We start from the raw sequence: 22,686 nt of genomic DNA, 5'->3' as shown, positions 1-22,686 counted from the left end.
CCCTCCATTCACCCGCGCTTATCTCTTCCTGGTTGTCTGCATCCTGCTACTCAGCTGGAGATGACACACACACGCGCACGCACACACACACAATCGTACAGACGTGCCCAAGCTCCTATGCTCACTTAAGAGTCATTCATGCTTCCTTCCAAATCACCGTTCTCATAAAATGCTCACACACACACACACGGAGTGAAAGCAAAACAAACCACAATGTCCAAGTGAAGCTGTGGGTCATTTCTTCAGGAGTGACCCAAGATACCGCCTGCCTGTTCTTCAAATACAATAATGTTTTTTCACAGGAGTGTGCAGCAGTACTGAACAATACATAATGTACATTTTCTCATGGTTGTACATCTCTGAACTCAGTTATTACAGTACAGGAATTACAATAAGCTGCAAGAAGGGTGTTAAACAAAACAAAATCGCATTACGCTTTTGAAGAAAATTTTGAAGAAAATTTAAAAAAATGTTGCACCAACAACAGCAAATCCTGAAATGAGGAATTATTCTTTTCTCGTCTCTGCATGGGGATTGGAGAGCCGAGTCAGGTGAAAAGAGTTGACAGTGATTTCGTGTTGCGTGTAGGAATATTTAAAAGAAGTTACATCCCAGTTTCCATGTGGAGCTTGAACCAGAACCTTCAACTTGAGAGAAGATCTCCACTTAGCTGCCTACATGAAGTGGTTCAAGTTGGCTCATTCTGTTGTTCAGATAAAAGCGTGCTGCCGAGTCTCAGTGGAGTGGGTTTTGATACAGTGCTTATGTTATACATGATATTACTCATGAGTTTTTAATTTTAGTTTTTTTACAGGTGCAGGGAAACAAATCACATGTTGGCATTTAATTGGTTACATTAGGGATTTTTATCCAAACATTTTAAATGTATTCACTGAGCTTCCATTGGAGTTGCTCCAACCTTTCGTAGGAAGTTGCATTTATTTACCTTTCAAAATCACTATCATGCTGGTTCATCATAGATGCCTTTGGTTTGTGTGTGTGAAAACTGAAAAAAACTGCACCATCTTTGTTTTTCTATGCAAACTATGTTTAAAGTATGTTGTAAAAGATTGAATGCACAGGGAATATTTTCTTAATTGGAATGGTGGTTCTGTGTTTATTCACCACAAACCAAATCTAAATGGACATAAGCTGCAGCCACAGATGCATTTGTGTGTGACTGTGTTACAGGTCTACACGATACAAAACAGACCTGTACAAAACTTACCTGAAACTGATGTGCGTGTATAAACTCAAATAGTGAGGGAGAATACATTTCAACTACACTTTCCAGTTTTTTTCCTACCTCAAAAACACAATGTGATGATTTGGGTGCACCATGTGATCAGAGCTGAGAGCGATTCCACTTGGATCCATTCTGTATTAGACATTCTAAGATACAGATCTGAGACACAGGAGGACTCCTAGATCGGGGCTCTGCTACTAACAACCCAGCCGACCAATAAAACCCTTTCATTCAGGTAGATGCTTCTGTGACAGCTCAGAATCCTGGCCCCCTTGAGTTTGGTCTGAACACAACTGAACTTAAAGTCCAAAAAAGCCATTAAAAGCCCATTTAGATCCCACACTATATGATTGTATGCATTTTATATAGTGGTTTCCGGCTGTTGTGGGTGAGATCTGGTGTCCATTCACAAAAGTTGTTGGCTGTGCGACATTCCGTCTGTGGGCTCCAGATGATTTTAAAAACAGATAAGCAATTGAAGGAAAGATTCGTAAAACAACACAAGTATCTTGTTTTTTCGGGGTTCACATGGGATTTTAGTTACCACGCAGTCACACAGCCGTTTTGATATACGTTTTACACATTCCTGTATTCTATCCAGTGCATCAAGTGTATCCTAAACAGCTGAATGTGTGTGTGCCCTTGCCCATGTATAGCGAGAGTGTCTTTGATTTTTTTCAGTCAGAGAGTGAAGCCCACCATGTCGTGACAGTGAGCTGCAGCTACTGTTCACCCCTTCCCCCATTCCTCAGTGGGAAGGAAACTAGAGCAATGTGTGTGTATGTGTGTGTTTGACACTGAGGCTGCGTTATGTGTGTGTGAGCGAGAGGACGGTCTCAGTCATATTATACTAAACAGGATATTCCCGAGCAGAGTGCTCCTGCCACTGAGCTTCCGAAGTCTTCTTCAGGATTCCCGCCTCAGCACAAACTCTGCGCCCGCACCGGGAGCCAACTTGTTTGTTTTGGAGCGTCATTGTTCCGGAGCTGCAGAAGCCATGAGTCAGCACCGCCGTCCCTCTGCCCACCTGCCACGCATTGCTCAATTATTAAATGTCTGGCTGCTTTTATGTCACCAAGTTTTTCCTGGTGGTATTTATAGCAGCAACATCATTCACATACACCCATTGTTAGCTGAGGAAAAGCCACCTTTTTACAGTCAGACTCTTATTTTTTTTTGTCAGATATTCCATAGTATTGCAAAAACCCTACTGGGGTCACCAGCCTCCCCGCACCACATGATGCACATCTACATGGTCTTATAGTATGTAAATCCACAAGGCTGATATTTTACCTAGAAACAAGCTTAACTGTGTGTATGCTATATAAATTTGCAAAGACAGTACTGCATGTACAGTTATCTAGAAGTGCAAAGTCAAGGGCAGCGGGACCTTAAGTTTCTTAGAGACATTTCACCCCTCATCCAAAAGGCTTCTGCAGGTTGTACTGACTGGTTGGGAGTCCCAGGCATTTTACCTCTGTAGGAACCTTTACATCTTTCAAGTCATTGGGGTCACAGTTGGGCCGTTAGTCTACCTGGCTGTCATGTTTAGAGTTGCATATTTCAAGGCAAAATATCTTCAAGGACATAAAGAGTCCAGCTGCCCATGACTTAGCACTCCCAGATAAACCATGACCCCGATGACTGAGATTTTTTCACAGATGCATGTACAGTTGATGCACAACAACCACACAATGACTGGAGCAATATCGGCCACATTATATTGCACTGCTAGACATAGTATTGAAAGTCAATGATGTTTGCAGAAATACTTAAACTCCAAGACTGCCCACTTTTGATCTTTTTGACGTTGCTTTATCTATTTCTATATTTTATGCAAAAGCAACTCATATTCTGCTTGACTCAGGAAATTGTTTCAGCAGAATTCTGTGGAGGAGTTTCCAACTGTTGGCTTCCAACCGCATTTTCTATTGGTCCTTGGAAGTTGTGAAATTTTTGTATGTAGCCGCTCTTCCACACCAAATGTTAAAGTGTGCTGTAGAGTTTGCACAAGGTAGAATTATTTGTGTTTTATGTCAAGTTTATCCAAGTATTATCCATCCTACAAAGCTGCTACCTAGAAAACACTTGGATGTAAACAATCAGTATCACTATCGATATCCTCATCCCTTTTGATGTTTTCCTTGCTCCACTCTCTTTTAGCTCAGTTTGTGGTCTCTACTGACTCCTAAGGAAAATATCAATGCTATGCGAGTGGTGAGAGTGAACCAAAACAGTGAAGTTGCACACTAGGCAGATAAAAAATTTGCTGATATTCACTATAAGTTTAGGTATATAGTTGATCAGGAGCTAGAGATTTGGGTGACTCTCTGTAGTTTTTCTTTTTAACATTGTCTTTTTTAACATTGTTATTGTAGAAATATCAGTTATACTCTCTTTAACAAACTTTTCAGCACTTTTAGACTTGAATATTAGCCAGTAGTGTCTGATTTTAACTCTTAACCTGATTTACTTTATTGTAATCTCTTAATAAAACCCATCACTCATAGCAATTACACTGAAATCAATGTTACAACTTCAAAGAAATACGTCCTCTCATGAGTGATGCCTTGCAGTTGCACCTGATGTACCGACTGGATGACATACAGAGCGGGACTCTCCACCATCCTTACAAAAAATAACCTTTCATTTGATCTTCCTTTATGTAAGAGCCTATTACTTGCCAGGCCCATGGGTGCACACGCAGGACACCCTGATGGTAAAATTGAGCTATGGTCATGTCCCGTCACATTGTTTGACCAAACCCATGACCCACTGGAGAGGAATCTCAGTGTCACATTAATGGGATTAGGAGGTTACATGAGCTCTGTGTGTGTGTGTGTGTGTGTGTGTGTCATATGATATAATGTTATTTTGTCTCATACCAAACATTTCTTTCCCTGTTATCCCCTTGAGTTTATTTGGTGGAATGCTCTTTTGTGGAATTGCAGATGTTCCTTTCCCTGAATATTATAACTATCTACATTTTAAATTCAGTTTCACAGTAAGAAACGCACCAACTGTTTCTCCTTTATTTTTGTTTTTACTGTAATTTTACTGTGACTTTTTGTGTGCACTCTTCACCGCCGCCTCTTGCTTTTGGTCTTGTGTGCTTTCGTACAGCAAACATTCTGTATTTGGATTCATGGGGATTTATTTAAAATAAACAAAAAGATAAATAGTTTTCCTGAGGACCTAAAGGCAGGCTGCGATATTTCCCTGTTAATTGGATTTGTTTATGATCAGTCTGTGCTTTATTTCCGGGTCGTTTCAGATGTCCAGTGGTTCGCCTCACTGCTCTGCCATCTCTTTTTAGCTGCATTCATGCTTGAAGAAAGTTTTTGCCTATCCTGATCTGTAGGCAAACGGATATACACACACACACACACACACACACACACATACACAGTGTGACAGTGTAGAGATGTATAATTGGGTCTCTGACGATGGATTTGTGTTTACCGCAGCGAAAACATATGATTAGTGTGTGTGTGTGTGTGTGTGTGTGTGTCAGGGTTAGAGTTTGAGATGATCCTGTCCTTTCTCTCTCTCTCTCTCTCTCTCTCTCTCTCTCTTTGTAACACACATTTGCACGAGGGTGGGGTGTGAACTTTTTGAACTTGGCCTAAGCTTCCACATTCTGTTTTTTTTTTTTTCTTCTAAAAAGCACATTTCTTACTGATGACATTACCAACTCCAACATCTTTTGCAACAAATTGCAACCATTTACTGTACATGTACCAAGTGGTACATCATTATTCCATTTTAAATACTAGTAAAAGAAAACTATAAAGCATTATATCTGCTTAAAGTGATGCTTTGTAGTTTTCTTCACAGTGGACAAAGGAGGCTTTTGTTAGCTAGGCAAAGTAATAATGGATTCCAACAGAGACAAGTATCAAAACACCCATAGACTCTTCTAAAACCACTCATAGAGGAATCCATCCCAATATACCCTGGAATAATGTCCACATGGGAAGATTCCACACCTCACGATTTACATCAGGAAGTGGTGTGCCCGTTATGTAGCAGTAAGGGTTAGTAAGGGTTTGGAGGGTTGGGGTAGGAGATCTGACGTGTAGTTGTTGTAATCCAGGGAGAAGCGCATTTTCCGGCCCTCAATGTCGATCGGTGATTTTTGCGCAGCCTGTAGAATCGCCTGCCGGGTTGTGTAATGAAGCACGTTTAAAATCAGTGCGCGACTAGTAGTGGTGTTCTTCTTTGGGCTATCACTGTAAATTTGGTGGGCTCTCAGAATCTCTATCTGAACATCTGCTAGATTCGGGAGCCACTTAGGCAGCAAGCGTGAGAGATAATGGATAGAATTAGCACCTTCTAACCCCTCTTTCAGCCCAACAATGCGGATGTTGTATCTTTGGTTTCTGTCCTCCATGTCTGCTAGCTTCATCTCGATCTCCTGAAAAGCATCGCCGTGGCTGTCCAGAATACTTGAGTTGCTTTCCATGGTAGTTTTCAGATCGTTCACGTCCGATCTGAGAGAGCCAAGGCTTGCATTTAGAGATGCTAGTTGCGCATGGATAGCAGTTAGCTTCTTATCGTTGTCAATCCCCGCCTGTGAAATGTTGGAGAAGAGTGAATAATGCCTATTATGATTGTTCACAGGCCAGGGTGAAGTTTTTGGATTTATTCTTTTGTCCAACCAAGGTTCCACAACCCTAAGATATTCAGTTTACAATAAGAGAAATCCAATTTAAAATTTTAAAAGCTGAAATCAGTGAATTTTTGGCATTTATGCTTAGAATCAATGAATTGTCAAAATAGTTTGTGTTAAATAAATTTTCTCTTGATCTATGAATCAATTAATCCTTTCAGCTCTACTGACAAAAATCGGACTGTTTGGAATAGGGGTGGAACTGTACACTGTACACTGAAGTCACGGTTAGGTTAATACTTCATGCTTCAGACATCATGGTTTGGTACGCATTCGGAACAATGGAGGGAAAATCCAAACAAATAGGCCAAATGCAGTTTTTTTTTATTGTTTATGTCTCAGGCTGTACCTAGTGTCATATAGTCTCTCCCTTGAGCTATCTGCAGAAAGCCTGAATTGTGTAAGATAAACAATAAGTAACCCACATCATCTCCAGACTCTAACTACGTATCTAACAGTAGTTCCAGATTACATTAGTTCCGCATTACATTAGTTAATATACACGCAAGTTTTTATTTATTTTTATACCATGTATTGTCCGTGTAAGTTCATGTGCCGAACCGTGATGCCTGTACCGTTTCGTTTCAATACGATACATGAACCTTTCCACCCCTACTTTGGAATATACTGCCCATAAATACATGCTACAGGAGTGGTTTGGGAAGTTCCTATAGACATTGTGATAACTGATTCCCCGAGTCTCTTTGGGAATCCGTTGTAAACCTGTGCATCTAATGTGACCACAACTTCTATTCTGTGTGGACTACAAACTAATAACCGGTAGCCACTGGTCCATCTTACAGGCGTTGACTGAATTGTGGAAATTTTGGGTGGAGGAGTATGACTTTATTAGCCCACTCAGCTGGGTAGTATGTTGCCTTTATTGTCGTTGCTGCTGCAGTTTTTGGCCATACATTTTTGTAACCTTGCACTGTCGGCGTACAGAGAGCTTGAAGTACAGCACCTGTTGTTGCTCACAAAGGGTTAATCTGGATCAAGCAGCTTGCACAACAATTACTTTTGGAGAAAATCCTTAAACAAGGCAGAGATAATCTCTTTTTAATAAATGTAGTACGCTCACAGTCACAGTTATTTACAATTAATATCATACAAATGGAAGGGCTCGTACACATGCACGTTGACACACACACACACACACACACACACACACACAAACCCCCCCACACACACACACCTTAGCCCACATACAGTGTGACCTTATATTTGCTTAATGAGGAGCTTAGTGATGTGTGTGTTTGTGTGTGTGTGTGTGTGTGCGCACGTGCGTGTTTGTGTTAGATACACCCCAGTGAGTTCAGCATGAGTGTATAACACTCAGCAGTGCATACTTCATTACTGTATTGTACCATAGTATCTGTGAAATGTCAAAGGAAATATTGAAAATATGCTATAATGATATATATAAAGAGTAAACACATAGTGACTTTGAGGTGATCACAATATATAAACTATAAATATTCAAGCAGCAGACAAATAAATTGTTGTAGAAATGTCACCTTAATAAATGATAAAAACTTAAAACATGAAGGTAGAATAACCTTAACAAAAGCCTTTAAAAAAATACTATTCTACCCCAAAATATAAATTATTTTTTATTCAAAAATTAAAAACGGAATAGTTTTACTTAGTTTTGTATTGCATCTACAAATGCAAAATGTTTGTTTGATTTACATATAAAGTGTTACTGTCTAACAGATTAAAGCACTGACAAGGTTTACAACTAAGCTGAGGTACTCCATGGGCAAGTACAACTAACACCTTAATATATGCTTGAATTGTGTTGTTTAGGTGCAAATTAGTTTCAGTGGACATTGTTGCAAGAGGATAAAAATGTTCATATTTCAGCTCTTACAAATTATAACACAAAGCTGGATACATGTGAAGGATGTCTGCCTCTCTTTGCATTTGGTGCATTATTCTTGTGTGTGTGTGTGTGTGTGTGTGCATGTGCGTGCGCGTGCATGCGTCCCTGTGTGTGTGTGTGTGTGTGTTTGCTGCAGTGCCCTGCTGAAGGGCGAACAGTAAGGCCCTGGTCAGCATGATGTAGGTCTCCTGGGGCGTCCTGGGGTTTTTAGATCAATACCCTTCCTCCAGTATCTCCATGCCTCACTGTCCTCACCCCTCCTCACCTACTGGCTTGACTTTGGGCTATTTATGGTATCACTATGGATTAAAAAGACCCCAACAATCAATGGGCCAAATTTACTATAACTGTACTCTCCCTCTTCTCCTCGCTTTGTATCTCTACATGTGTCAGCTCCTTTTCTCTGGAAAACTTTTAGTCCTTTTAATTACTCTTGTTGTCCTGAAATAGGTTGTCCTGCAATTGTGACATTACTAGTAATGTAATGTCACAAACGCACTGTCCTACAAATAGAAACAAAAGCCAGGGGGGATATCATTTCTAATGCAGGTGCAATGTGATACAGTCTATATTTATATGATAAATCACACAGATTGTGACCTTTTGCTGGTGAACTGCAAGTTTCTTTGGGTGTTAAGTGGATCTTTTGCACCCGTTTGGTAGTTTTTGTGGCCCGCTATAACACCACTTTGGCAGAGTTTGCAGTAGACGGGAGTGTCAGTAGAAATTGGGTCACCCACAGTGCAATTTGTACCAGTGCCTGTCCAGACCACATCTTAGCAGTGGTTGTAATTGTGTTATTTTTTGGCTTTATATGGCAGAGTCACAACAACACCAAGCACTTCAGAGTCAATAAACTTCTTTTATAGGTGTTGAGTCTGACTGCATTATTTTTTCGAGCAGTGACTCACTAAATTCAGCCTTTTAAGTTCAAAAAAGTATACAAGGGAGACATTTTATTGTACTACAAAGTCTGTTATATCTGCACATTTCATTATGCTATAAATAACTGTTTTCCAGCTGTAGCGACATTACAAATCAAGCAATAAATGACTAGAACTGATGAGATTGGTTATGATTGTTGCCTACCTCAACATCACCAAATGATAACGGGTTTGTTCAAATCAATCCCCTTTTACACCTGCAACTGTACCAGCGGTGTGATGATACACTTGTTTATAAAATTAACAAACATTTCCAACTATGTCAGCAGCATTAACCCGTACTAACACCTTTGTGCAATCTGATTAAGATAAACAAGGCAATTAAGATACAGTACAAGTGATTGAATATGGAGTGACCTGTAATTGGCCAAGTCTCCCCTCCAGGATAGATTTACTAAAGCCTGAATACAGAACCAAGGAGGAGGAGCAGTAGTCTAGTTTTCTTTCAGACCACTTGAATTGCAATATGATGAAATATTATTATGGAATTTTTGCCCAATAATGCCAAATATAAACTGCCTCCCCCAGCTTTAAGTCATTTGTCAAGCAAAAATGCCAAACATTTCAAGGTTCCAGCTTCTCAAATATGAGGATTAAATTCTTTTTCTTGTCTTATATTATAGTAAACTGAATATTTTCAGGGATTGGAATAAACTAAACATACCTTACAGCAACTCTAGCCTTTAGATCATCATATTCATCTAACCAACATATCATACAGCACCATTCAGCACCACACACTCCCAGTCTGTTTCTGATATCATGATTTGTAAACCATATGTGGTTATTGTTGTATGCTCCTCACTTCAACAATAGCTCAACTTGAGTACAATGGCACCCTGACCCCCCATTTCCTTTAGTGGCAATCCTGATTAGCTAAGTGACAAGCTTCTCCCATACCATTGTTAATGTATTAGTGTCTTGAGTCCCTGTTGAGTCCCTAATCATTTAGCGATGGTTATCGTTCAGTTGTTCATTGTTGCAGGCTGGGAGATGTGCTGTAGATATGGAAGGAGAGGGAGAGAAGAAGAAAGAAACTAGTTGTAATGAGCCACAAAAGGATGACAGAGGATGGAAATTGAAGCATAAGCAATCGGGAGGGAAGGTTTTTCAGAAAGATGAGAGGCAGCCACGTGAGGCATGCTGTGGGAACAGGAGTGGTTTTAAGATTGTGAAAAAAGTGGTTGTTGTGGCCGGTATATACACACACACACACCACTATAAACCTACAGAATAAGCTTTTTTTAACACAGTTAAAATCTGAAACATTGGAGAGACTGGAGTGGTCCGAATAGCCAGGGAGGGGGGAGAGTAGTGGAGGGGACAGTGGTGTCACACGTGGCCTGATACCAGCCCACTGTAAGACCACCGGGATCTGGTAGTCCCGCTTTGGCAGACCGTTTTCCACAGCGCTGCGTAGGAGGGTCAGGCTAGTCCACACAGGATTCCGGGATAGGAGAAAAACTGGTTTGTTGGCATTTCTTTAAACCAATCACAATCACCAATTCCGGAAGTGGAACGTTGTGGATATTGAGTAGGACCTGGTGACTGTTTGTCTGTGTGTGATAGAATGGAAAGGGAGGGAGACGGAGCCGCATTAAGCTCTCTGGGTAGCTGATACCAAACTGTTTATTTTTTATATATTAGGCATGTCAAGCGCAATTTTCTAGGTATTTGAATGCAGTTCTGGGTGTATAATTAGAGTAAGTGAAACTTTGATGACTTTGTACTGTGGTTTGACATTGTTGCCGTAAATCGTAGAATCAATACCTAGAGGATTCAATTCATGACTTCACCTCTACAGATAAAGAAAACACCTGAGCTACTTTCTGCTACGTGAATTGTACCAGGATTGTACTTGTGTGCCAGCTACAGTAAGCCCCAGCCTGGTGTAGAGGTGATCATTGTATTTTCCTAATCAAAGGCTCTTAGAGCTCTGCACTGCAGGTCTGATTGGTCAAAAAGTTTGGACTTGAACTAAACTTAAAGTGCAAATAAAGCCTAAACAGCCTTGAAAAAAACAGGACATCATTCTGAAAAAGAACCTTAAGAAGTCCTTTTTTACTGCTCAAGTGATTTTAATTCATTTAATTTAAGAAGATGTGTCAATGTACACTACTTGTTTGCAAAGACTACACATTATTTTTAAGCCCTTGCAGAGTTTTTGTCATTGTCATTTTGCCATTTCTGACTGAAACTATGTTTCTGGATGAGCTCCACTTTCTTTTTCAAGAATGCCCTGTCCACACTTAAAATAGTTACACTCCTGTTCATACCTGGAACCTGCTATAGTACCATCGCAGTCTGATTTGTTGGCCGCTGAGTAGCTCAACGGGAGCATGTGTAGCAAACTTGTCCTTTCCAGTGGGGCTGAACGATTTGGGGAAAAAAAACGAATTGCGATTTTCCTGCCAGATATTGCGATTACAATTTGAATTTTGTAATCTATGATCATGTTAAATAAAGTAATACAAATTAAAGATTGACTGAAAAAAAAGGACATTTATGTAAACAGTCTGTTTTGTTCCAGCATTTATCTTATGAAAAACAGTAAATATAATGTAAAGTGGAATAAAAATATTGAATCAAATGTTACACCAGACATTCAACTTGATATTTCACATTTGAATAATCTGGCGGCCTACCTCAATAGCTAATCGCATTATTTCAAATCACAATTTCGAATTGAAAACGATGAATCGTTCAGCTCTGCTTTCCAGGGATAATGATGTTTGTGGTTCTGCTTATGATTGTGACTATATCATGTTTTTCTCTTAACTTCCAGCTGCATTCTGGGGCGACATCGCTTTAGATGAGGAGGACCTGCGAATGTTCCAAATTGACCGGACGATAGACCTCACACAGCACACACACATGCACACACACTCCCGGCAGGGACACACATCTGGTAAGTGGACTCACTGAGTAATCATCATGTAATGCTCTCTCTCACGTTTCCTATGAAACTCTCTCTCTCATTAACCTTCAGCTACAGAGTAAAGCACCTTCAATAGGAAGCAGGTAGACATGGACCCCCTGAGGATATCAGCATTTATTGTGCATTGTTCGGGTTTTGATTCTTGGCTCTTGTGTGTGTCAGGTGGCCTAGAGGAACATGACATTTCTAAGAAGAGAGGATCTTTGTATCTACTGCTGGAGAGAATACGCAGGTTTGGCTTCGGTAAGAACCCTTAGTCACTGTAATGATGGTGATTTTTCATGTTTTAGCCAATAAACTACAAATGATGTGTCAACAAAGGCAAATGAAGTGTTCACTGTGATAGATGACAATCTCAAGCCAGTTTGAAGTGCATGTTGATTTTCAAGTCAGCGAAATGAGTAAAGTGCTTTCAGTATCGCACAGAAAGTTGTTTCTTCTTCTGCAATTCAGCTGCAATTGAAGATACAAGAGGACAGATACATATTTTTGAATGTACCAGTACAATAAAATAATAATAATTGGAGACCAAACTAAAAAGAAATATTTTCTCAATGAAATATCAGCCTTTAAATGTAGCTAACATATTTATTACAAAAGCAGTTTGAGCCACTTTAGTGATCTAACTACAGCTATTGTAACTATATTACCCATTATTATTACCCATAGCCAGTAGGTCTTTGCAAGAAGTCACTTTGGCTTATTATAACATCATCATATAAATCCCCATTTTTTTCCAGAGTTAAACCTTCCCAGACTCAACCTTCCCCCTCAAGCAAAGTGGCATGCTTGTTTTTCCACTATAATGTAAATGCAGCTGGAATCATACAAACCACTGGGCCTTGTAGGCTTCATTCAACTGAGATTGTCCATTTTCACTGTGATTTTTCTCTAATGAGAAAGTCAGACACCGCTGAACACATACAGACCCTGATACAGTTTCACAATAAAGCTGTGTTCAATACTCAAAGTGATGCTATACGTTTGACAGTTCAAGACTGTTTTCCTTCTTTATGGTCTTTGCAAGTAGGTTAAGTTGTAATCCACTGAAACAGTCAAATCCAGAACTACAGAATGTTTGAGGTACCTTTTTTTTTAGCCACCTCAACTTATTCATTAAACATTATAAACTTCTTTAAATTAGGAACAGTATATTGGAGAGCTAGTGCTATATTTGTCTTGAGTTTTACTACCCTCTTATCTGAGAATAACCTCTGCAAGGTCATGTATAATAAGTGATCCAATAATCTCAGAGCACATTTATGATTTACTGAGATTCATAATAATAGACCAGTAATTTATTCAGTTTGAACACACATAGTAACAACTTAGATATGACTGTTGTTTCTCTTTCCTCGCTCGGTTAGACTATCTCCCCAAGAACTCCAGCAAGGGAGCTGCCAATCCCAAGTGCCAAACTGGGATAGGTGGGAAGACTGGGAACGTCGCGAAGAGCCGTATTCCTCGAGCAGCTACATCCCGAGCTGAGAGGATATGGCCTGGAGGAGTCATTCCCTACGTCATAGGAGGAAACTTCACTGGTAAGCTACTCTGCTGGACTGGTGCCCGTATGGCTCAACAGTAAAATACACAGCGACGTGTGATTGTGTAAAAGTCGGATGTGAAATGTGTGTTTCAGGTAGTCAGAGGGCCATGTTTAAGCAGGCCATGCGTCACTGGGAGAAACAGACGTGCGTAACTTTCATTGAGAAGACAGATGAGGAAAGCTACATTGTGTTCACCTACAGACCCTGCGGGTGAGTTTGGTGGCTCTCTTTGTCTACATGTGAGTGTGAGTGTGTGTGTGTGTGTGTGTGTGTGTGTACCTAGAGTTCAGTAGTGACCTTGTCACAGCGAGAGACGATACGGTCACTCAACAATGGCTCCACTTTCCTTCCTGTCCTGCTGCTGTTTCCCCATCCCACCAATCACACTGCTCACTCAAAGGTTTTTGTATGTTTGTGCAGTTTTTTTGTTCATACGCTGCATAGTGCATTGTTCTGGCACGGTGGGGTCATAGTGTGTTTGTACAGTGGTGGCACTTCACTTGTAAAGCTGAAATCAGGACATTTGGGTTTGTCTCTCCAAGATGTTGTTGTACAGATGTTTGAAAGAGTCAGACATGTAGAATATTGAAATGATGTGTTGATGAGATGATCAGCAGGACATTAACCAACAGCAACTGCGATAATTGACTAATTAAAGTAAGTTATCAAGCAAAAACCAACATTCGCTGGTTCCAGCTTATTATATAAGAGGATGTGCTGCTTTTTCTATTACTGCAAATCAAAAACCTTTAATTTCTTGACTGTTAGTTTTACAAAAGAACCAATTTGAAGACATAACATGCCGTGTCATGTGTTCTGGTTGCATCAATTTAAGCAAATGTCTTTTTGCATTTAGCGGCATTCAGACTAAGTTGATATTTTTGGAAACCTTGATATCTTGACTATAATTAACATCACTGGTGTCAAACCTCTGAGCTGTTTTGGTATTTTGGTGTCAAAATGAAAACTAAAATATTGAATTGAATCGGCAATCGTACAATACCCAGAGCTAAAATTTAATTATGCACTGTTTCATCCATCCATCCATCCATCCATCCATCCTCATCCACTTATTCGTGGTCAGGTCGCGGGGGGAGCAGCTCCAGCAGGGGACCCCAAACTTCCCCAAAATTAACCAGCTCCAACTGGGGGATCCCAAAGCGTTCCCAGGCCAGGTTGGAGATATAATCTCTCCACCTAGTCCTGGGTCTTCCCCAGGTCCTCCTCCCAGCTGGACGTGCTTGGAACACCTCCCTAGGGAGGCTCCTAGGAGGCATCCTTACCAGATACCCAAACCACCTCAACTGGCTCCTTTCAACGCGAAGGAGCAGCGGCTCTACTCCGAGCTCCTCACGGATGACTGAGCTTCTCACCCTATCTCTAAGGGAGACACCAGCCCCCCTCCTGAGGAAACCCATTTCGGCCGCTTGTACCCTGGATCTCGTTCTTTCGGTCATGACCCAGCCTTCATGACCGTAGGTGAGGGTAGGAACGAAAACTGACCAGTAGAAAGAGAGCCTTGCCTTCTAGCTCAGCTCTCTTTTCGTCACAACGGTGCGATAAATTGAATGTAATGCCGCACCCGCTGCTCCGATTCTGACCAATCTCCTGCTCCATTGTCCCCTCAGTTGCGAACAAGACCCCAAGGTACTTAAACTCCTTCACTTCAGTGACTCATAATGTTTTGTCAGAGAAAAGAAACAGCGTACGCTTTTCTTAATATTTCCTATTAGTTAATTTTAAAATAACTTGCCATGTACATGAGTGAAGGATCTGTGTGTTAACTGATGATGCCAGTTTACTCGTGTGATTCGCTGGTTGCATCAGAGATTAGACACTTTAGTCTGATGCATAAATACCCTGCAGCTTGGATGTTTGACAGAGACAGACATAGACAAAGAGTAATGCAGAAAAGTTAGTCATGTTTTATAATTGTGCAATAGTACATTTGTGGCATCTGTTGGAAGCGCTACTTGCCATACTAGAGCTGAAAATGCCGGAAGAAAAGATTTTATATACTGCAGTGACTCTTGATCCTTACCCTGCAATCAGCTGGCTGGATAACTTTAATCAGATTTGTTAGCCTGGCACGGACGTCTCGGCTAACCAGAAAAAAAAGAATTAGTGTGTGTGTGTTCTGTGAGCAACTATATGTGAATTCTCACAGCTTATTACCATTGGGTTATGAAACTGTAGTGTTAGCGGACCATTTTAGGTTTTTTTATGTTATTAAAAACTGACGCTTTCCCTCTGGTCAATGTAATACAGGGCAGGAAATCCTGAAAGTGTGTGTGTGTGTGTGTGTGTGTGTGTGTTTTCATACAGCACTGTTGATACTTTTTTCCACTGCCAAATGTGTAGTAAATATCATCATCCGCCTATCTCCCTGCTATCAACTTCCTACTAATCCTTATTAGGTGTTGTTCCTATGTGGGTCGTCGTGGCAACGGGCCCCAGGCTATCTCCATAGGCAAGAACTGTGACAAGTTTGGCATCGTGGTGCACGAACTGGGCCACGTCATTGGCTTCTGGCACGAGCACACGCGGCCTGACCGCGACGATCACGTGACCATCATCCGCGATAACATCCAACCAGGTGAGACTCAGTACCCACGATGAACCTGGGTCTCTGTTCATCATTCAGAGTTGTTTCCAGCTGAAAACAAGTGAGGACATTTTTGCACAACGTGGGTGTGTGTACGTTTTTAAATTCTCACTTGTGTCCAGCCCTGTGTGAGTGTGAATGAGGCTTTTAATGACTGTGAAGTCACCTCGACCCCCAGCCTCTTTTCCTCCTACACACTCCTCTGCACCACAACGCAGTCTGACAGGTGTTAAATCAAATGATGCAGCAGTAGATCCGACCTGACCTGAAGTTTTAATAGCTCTCTACTACTACTCTGTGGACTTCAAGTGTTGTAATAAAAGTCCATATCAATGCAGACTTAATCATTTAAGTTGTGCTTTGTCTGTTCAGTGTAAAGAATATATTTGTTTTGCGTTCATGGTAACACTCCTTGTTTTCTTGTATGTGTGGTTCCCAGGCCAGGAGTATAACTTCCTCAAGATGGAGCCAGGGGAGGTCAACTCTCTCGGGGAGCCATATGATTTTGATAGCATCATGCACTACGCCAGGAACACCTTCTCACGGTAACCAGCAGCACATTCTCAGCTCTCTTGACTTGTGGTGAATTTAAAAAACAGATCAGAAACGCAATGTGCCAAAACAGATTTAGGTTATATCTGCTCTGTAATTTTGTGAAACAATGACATTGATGGTTTGAAAAAAATGTTTCTCTATATTGATGTTGATCAACATACAATATGTTGTTTTCTGTTGCTAGGAAAACAATGGCTTTATTGTTAACCTCCATTGCCTGTTAAAATCTATCTGTTCACGGACAAATTAATCTATTAAAGTTGTATTCATGTTACGTTTAGTAATGTTTATTAATGTCATTCTAATGAAATAACTGCAATTGTCTCTGCATAATTACTTAGATTCAGAGTTGTGATGGAAGCTGGTTAGCGAGCAAGCATGCTAAAATTAGCCACCAGATAAATCTTTCATTTGATTTCCTTGAAATCAGAGCATGATGTGGGGTAAATCTCTCTTTTTCTTCCTGAAGAGGGATGTTCCTCGACACCATCCTTCCATCCAGAGATGAGAATGGGGTCCGGCCTGCTATCGGCCAGCGGACCAGGCTCAGTAAAGGAGACATTGCACAGGCAAGGAAGCTGTATAGATGTCCAGGTACTGAAATATTTACTATTTACTAAGACCAACGTGTGTGTGTGTGTGTGTGTGCGTGTGTGTGTGTGTGTGTGTGTGTGTGTGTGTGTGTGTGCTGTCATTCTACCAAGTAAAAGATGACCTCTGTTTATCTGCTCGCATCTTTGGCGTACAAATGTGCCCGCCCCTCCATTCCCAAATCCACAGAGGTGAAGTTGAGTAACTTGTTTTTCCATGTCACGCTTCCCTCTCTGTTTTAGGGGTCTCACACACATCACACACACTCCTCACATCAGTTCTTGCGCACACCCATGCTGTTCGAGGCGTCCCTCTGGTCCCTGTTGCATGGTTCTTACGTGATCTAGATCTGCTCTCACGCTGAGCTGTGCGGTAATGTCGCAATGGTTTACAATTGCAAATGCTGCCATCCCTTTTTTGGCCCACACACATGCTCACATCCCCAGGACAGGTTCATGTTTTTCATTTACGCACAATGGACTGTATCTGAGACAAAATGAACAAATAATATTTGTCACCATTCTGGTCTATGAGATTCTTCTAAAGCTTTTGTTTTGTAGTGTTTTTGTGTGTATATGTAATCTTTTTTGACTATTTCTGTTATGTTGTAATCCAATTCCTCTGACAATATGCAGTATGGATTTTTTTATTTGTTAATATTAATAACTCCACATATTATATTATATATCATACATTCCAGTAAGTATGTTATTCTACTAAATCCATTTTGAGACTGGAGCGAGAACAGTACTGTGTTTGTGTGTCCAAGCTGAAAATAGATACAACTTCAACCTTATAAGGTCATATTTGAGTGATACCATATTCACTGACAGATGAACAGAGCCCCAGGGCATTGTGGGGGAAAACAGCATGCATGATGGGATAGGAGGGGCAGATTTGGCTAACCTCTTTTTGAGAGGGAGCGACGGCGTTAAACTCAGAATAAAAGATGAAGAGAGAAATATTGTCTGATAATTTTCCATGAATTCCCAACAAGCTGTAGAAGTTTTCTTTTGTCTTCATTGTGATAAATTTAAAGTCTGTCAATCTGGTTCCCTTACAGTAAATTACTGTAATTCTTTAATTATTTCTGCGAAATGGTGACCAGGCTTAATGACAGTGGTCGGACCTCACATGTATACTGATACACACAGGAATACAAACACGCATGCAGCAGCCTCCGACATGCAAATCTAAAACAAGCCAAAGCGATCAAACAGGAGTTTGTTTGGGAGGGTAATTTTAATTCCTTTCATGTTTTTTGAATCATAATTGGGCATCTAACAGTTTCCATATGGATAGATCAGATATGGAATGAGGCTGTTGTTTTGACAGAATAGTCTGTAGTTTGTTTATTTTGGTAAATTGGCAGTAAAAGATTGAGAATAATGTTAGACACGGGAGCCATGTTCTTTATTAATGTACCGGTCATAAGTATTGGCACACAGCTGAAAGGGTTGCGCATACAAGCAGGACTCACCACAAAAATCTAACTCCATGTGCATGTGTGTGTGTGTTGCAGCATGTGGAGAGACACTCCAAGAGTCAACGGGCAACTTTTCGTCTCCTGGTTACCCCAACGGATACCCTTCGTATACACACTGTATCTGGAGAATATCTGTTACACCTGGAGAAAAGGTACACACACATGCGAGCGCGTGCGCACACACGCACACACACACACACACACACACACACACACACACACACACACACACACACACAAACACACACACAGTAGCACCCTGAATGTGCATGCACTAACAATAAGAGACTGCTGACAGAATGACTGTATATTGATTATATCCTCGGTATCACCTTCTTCCTCTTTTCCACATCCTCTCATCTGGTCTCCAAAGTGCAAACATATGTATTATATATACGAGCACCGATCTGACCTGGAACTTTGAATCTATTAGTTGGTCTCAGGGTGTTTGGTGTCATCTGTTATTTTTTATTTACTAATGCCTTAGGTGTTATCAATTATTTTATTAACTAATGTATTACGTTTTAGAGAGATTTAGAGAGAAGGAGAATATAGATAAATCTTTTTTTATGTATGAAATAAAATTACTTCAACTGTACATTAAAATAAAAGTTGGACAATGTGAATTCTCAGTCCTTATTTATTTCATTATCATTCCAGTAAACTAATTAGCATTAATTAGCGTTATGTTCTTATATACAAACAGAAACAACAGAACTCAGAAACACTGGTGTTAGTGGAGGTATTTTTTTCCCCAAATACGTGTATTAATCGCTTGTTTTAACATAGCTGTAACCCACTACTGACGATGTTCTTGACTCCTTAGCGCCCTGAAGCCCATTGCACATTCTTGGTTTCCCAGCAATACACACGTCAAGTGTGAAGTAGATTGGATGAACGTTCTCGGGATACGCAAGGACACACAAACGGCTCTCCAATGATAGTAGAAGAGTAGAATAGGATTATAAATATTTACTTTTGCTCCTCCAGATTGTTCTTAACTTCACCACCATGGATCTGTATAAAAGCAGTCTGTGTTGGTACGACTACATTGAGGTTCGGGATGGATACTGGAGGAAAGCTCCACTGCTCGGTAAGACCAAGGGACAGTCAGCCAGAGGGGCACTGGTAACCCCTTAATAAACTGGCTTTATTTATTTGATTGTTCCTTCGTTAGCTTTTAATTCTGCTCAAATTGCACGCTGAAATCCCCTCAGAAGATTACAGACATCAAGTTCAGGGTGACAATAGCACTATATATAAAAAAAGTATGTTCGTGTTGTTAGGATATTTTTTCACATCATATTTCATAGGCTATATTTCATCAACAATCACTGGACAACACAAGTCAGAATTTTGATTTGATGTGTGTGTTTTTAACAGGCAGGTTTTGTGGAGATAAAGTTCCTGACGTCTTGATCTCCACTGACAGCAGGATGTGGATTGAGTTCCGCAGCAGCAGCAACTGGGTGGGAAAAGGCTTCGCTGCCATTTATGAAGGTACACACAGCTATTCAAATAAATATCTATCAATACAGATTGTAAACTGCATGAGGATATAAGGGCTGGTTTCAAGTTAAGTGACTGTGACTGCAAAATTCATACGTACGTACACATTTCAGGTGTTGTTGGTCAGTGCAGTGAATGCTAATCTGTCCTGTCTGTCTGTGTTTCTCTCTCTTTCTGTCTATCTGTCTCTCCTGTGCAGCGATCTGTGGAGGGGAAATCACCAAGGACTCAGGACAGATTCAGTCTCCCAACTATCCTGATGACTACAGACCCTCAAAAGAGTGTGTGTGGAGGATCACTGTGTCAGAGGGATACAACGTCGGGCTCAGCTTCCAGGCCTTTGAGGTGAGTCACTCCGTATGTGTGTGTGTGTGTGTATGTGTGTATGTGTGTCTGTGAGTGTGCGTGTGCGTGTGTGCATGCATGGAATGTCTGGGTCAAATTTCATGCTCGTATAGCTACAAGAAAGTTAATAATGTTGGTGTGTGTGTGTGTGTGTGTGTGTGTGTGCAGAGACAGAGCAGTTGATGATTCATTTAGTCATTTAGTGCTGTTAAAATGTCAGTGAGCTGAATCTCAATCCCTCCTCAACCTCACTAGAGTAACTCACTGTGTCGGTGTGAACCTGCACGGATGTTTTTGTAGATTGAGAGGCACGACAGCTGTGCTTACGACTACCTGGAGGTCCGAGACGGCCCTCTGGAGACAAGCCCTCTGATTGGTCGATTCTGTGGCTACGACAAACCTGAGGATGTGCGCTCCACCTCACACACACTGTGGATGAAGTTTGTCTCAGACGGCACGGTTAACAAGGCAGGCTTTGCTGCTAACTTTTTCAAAGGTATGTGTGTGTGTGTGTGTTTGTGTGTGTGTCAGTTGATTGTGTTTTCTCACATGTGTTTATAGCCAAAGCCTTCCTTATGTGTGTGAAAATAAATGTACACTGACTTGTATGTCTTTCAGAGGAGGATGAGTGTGCCAAGCCAGACAATGGTGGTTGTGAACAGAGGTGTGTAAACACTCTCGGCAGCTTCAAGTGTGCCTGTGACCCGGGCTACGAACTGGCTCCTGACAAGAAGAGCTGTGAAGGTAACTGAGTGTGTGTTGAATTCATGTTTGTATGTGCATTCCTTTGAATGCCGCTGTGTGTTTCTGTAGGATATGAGTCCAACTCGTCAGTAAAAAAAACATCCGAGCAGCCTCCATCAACAGGAAAAAACATCTTTTTGACACATAGCCACATGCTTCACTGCTCCAATGCCACAAATGTGAGTGAAGGTCCTTTAATACCACAAAATAGATTAACAACCCGTAATGACTCACATACTGAAACAATTGAACAAACCACTTCTGAGGCAGAGAGAGACAAAGCTATGCTGGTAAAATAGCCAATATCCATTGGGGTTTTGCTATATTTCTTTGAAGAGCAGTAGTTACTTTGGCGACCCCAATGAATTAATGTGTGAGGGAATCATGTAGAAAGCAAAACAAAAGTAATATATATATATAAATAATACTTATATAAAACATCTGTAGTTTGTATGTACAATTACAGTGACGTTTGGTTTCATTTCACCATGCCCATGTCAAAAAGGAGAAATTGTTGGAGAAATGCTTGGCTCTGTCAAGTATAACAATAATAAAAATGGTCTGGAGAAATGATGGGGCATTGAGAGAAATTGAGTTGTAGTGTGAGGAGAATGCTGTAGGATCAGTGCAGGTATTATAGTGGCTTGTGAGTGACTTACATTAGCTCACGTTACCTACTTCCCCTTTAAAATGAACAAACATCAGTAGTAATTAATTTTCTTGATGTAATTCTGGTTGCTGCATGACGAATGAGTGTTATCATCAATAGAAGCAAAGTCTGCTTCTGTAAATAATTGCAGTGTACGTGTTGCACAAAACCAACCAGTCAAACTCAAACATGATAGCTCTGTTTCTTTACATTTTGGGTAACTAGTGGATTTCACAGGTTCCAGTTGCTGTAGCCTGGAACGCAGTAATTCACAAGCAGTGCATTTGAAACCTACATTGTTAAAAAACAACTGACCTAAGCACTGGCCAGATTTAGGTCAGGGAAATCCCACCACAAAGTAAAATAAACCAGGTCGGAAACTCCTTCTTATTCTATGCTATTCTTCCTTGTGGCTATGTAAAGTAAACATAAATATAATTTCCTAGGCGTGTGACATGTATATGTGTATGTGTGTGCGTGTGTGTCTGAATTGTTTGTATGTTTCCAGCGGCATGTGGCGGTCTTCTCTCTAAGTTAAACGGGACCATCAGCACTCCTGGTTGGCCTAAAGAGTATCCGCCCAACAAGAACTGTGTGTGGCAGGTGGTCGCTCCCAATCAGTACCGTATCTCCATGCAGTTTGAGGCCTTCGAGCTGGAGGGTAATGAGGTTAGTGTGTTTGTGTGTGTGTGTGTGTGTGTGTGTCAATTATATGGGGATGCTAAGCATAGTAGCCGCCTTGTGGATACATGTTACAAGAGCCTTATTATTTGTGTGTTTAGGTGTGTAAATACGATTACGTGGAGGTGCGCAGCGGCCTTTCGTCCGACTCAAAGCTGCATGGTAAATACTGTGGCACCGAGGTCCCTGAGGTCATCACCTCTCAATATAACAACATGAGAATTGAGTTTAAGTCGGACAACACCGTCTCCAAGAAAGGCTTCAAGGCTCACTTCTTCTCAGGTAAGAC

At 40.9% G+C, this 22,686-nt stretch overlaps 1 protein-coding gene across 3 annotated transcripts in view; it reads left to right on the top strand.

Moving 5' to 3' along the window:
• The window catches only part of tll1 (tolloid-like 1), a 56,003-nt gene that overhangs the window by 11,030 nt on the left and 22,287 nt on the right, over positions 1 to 22,686 (top strand). For all 3 annotated transcript variants that reach the window (XM_032499407.1, XM_032499417.1, XM_032499398.1), the window contains exons 3-17: positions 11,533 to 11,655; positions 11,848 to 11,928; positions 13,053 to 13,226; positions 13,325 to 13,442; positions 15,650 to 15,828; positions 16,277 to 16,382; positions 16,862 to 16,986; positions 18,506 to 18,621; positions 19,460 to 19,562; positions 19,853 to 19,969; positions 20,178 to 20,323; positions 20,624 to 20,819; positions 20,942 to 21,067; positions 22,225 to 22,385; positions 22,499 to 22,679. In XM_032499407.1, the coding sequence (XP_032355298.1) occupies positions 11,533 to 11,655; positions 11,848 to 11,928; positions 13,053 to 13,226; positions 13,325 to 13,442; positions 15,650 to 15,828; positions 16,277 to 16,382; positions 16,862 to 16,986; positions 18,506 to 18,621; positions 19,460 to 19,562; positions 19,853 to 19,969; positions 20,178 to 20,323; positions 20,624 to 20,819; positions 20,942 to 21,067; positions 22,225 to 22,385; positions 22,499 to 22,679 (2,052 nt within the window). The remainder of the gene's footprint in view (positions 1 to 11,532; positions 11,656 to 11,847; positions 11,929 to 13,052; positions 13,227 to 13,324; positions 13,443 to 15,649; positions 15,829 to 16,276; positions 16,383 to 16,861; positions 16,987 to 18,505; positions 18,622 to 19,459; positions 19,563 to 19,852; positions 19,970 to 20,177; positions 20,324 to 20,623; positions 20,820 to 20,941; positions 21,068 to 22,224; positions 22,386 to 22,498; positions 22,680 to 22,686) is intronic.

The sequence above is a fragment of the Etheostoma spectabile genome, chromosome 2 (genome assembly GCF_008692095.1).
Source record: "Etheostoma spectabile isolate EspeVRDwgs_2016 chromosome 2, UIUC_Espe_1.0, whole genome shotgun sequence".
Taxonomy (NCBI): domain Eukaryota; kingdom Metazoa; phylum Chordata; class Actinopteri; order Perciformes; family Percidae; genus Etheostoma; species Etheostoma spectabile.
This window is presented reverse-complemented; position numbering and strand designations above follow the sequence as displayed.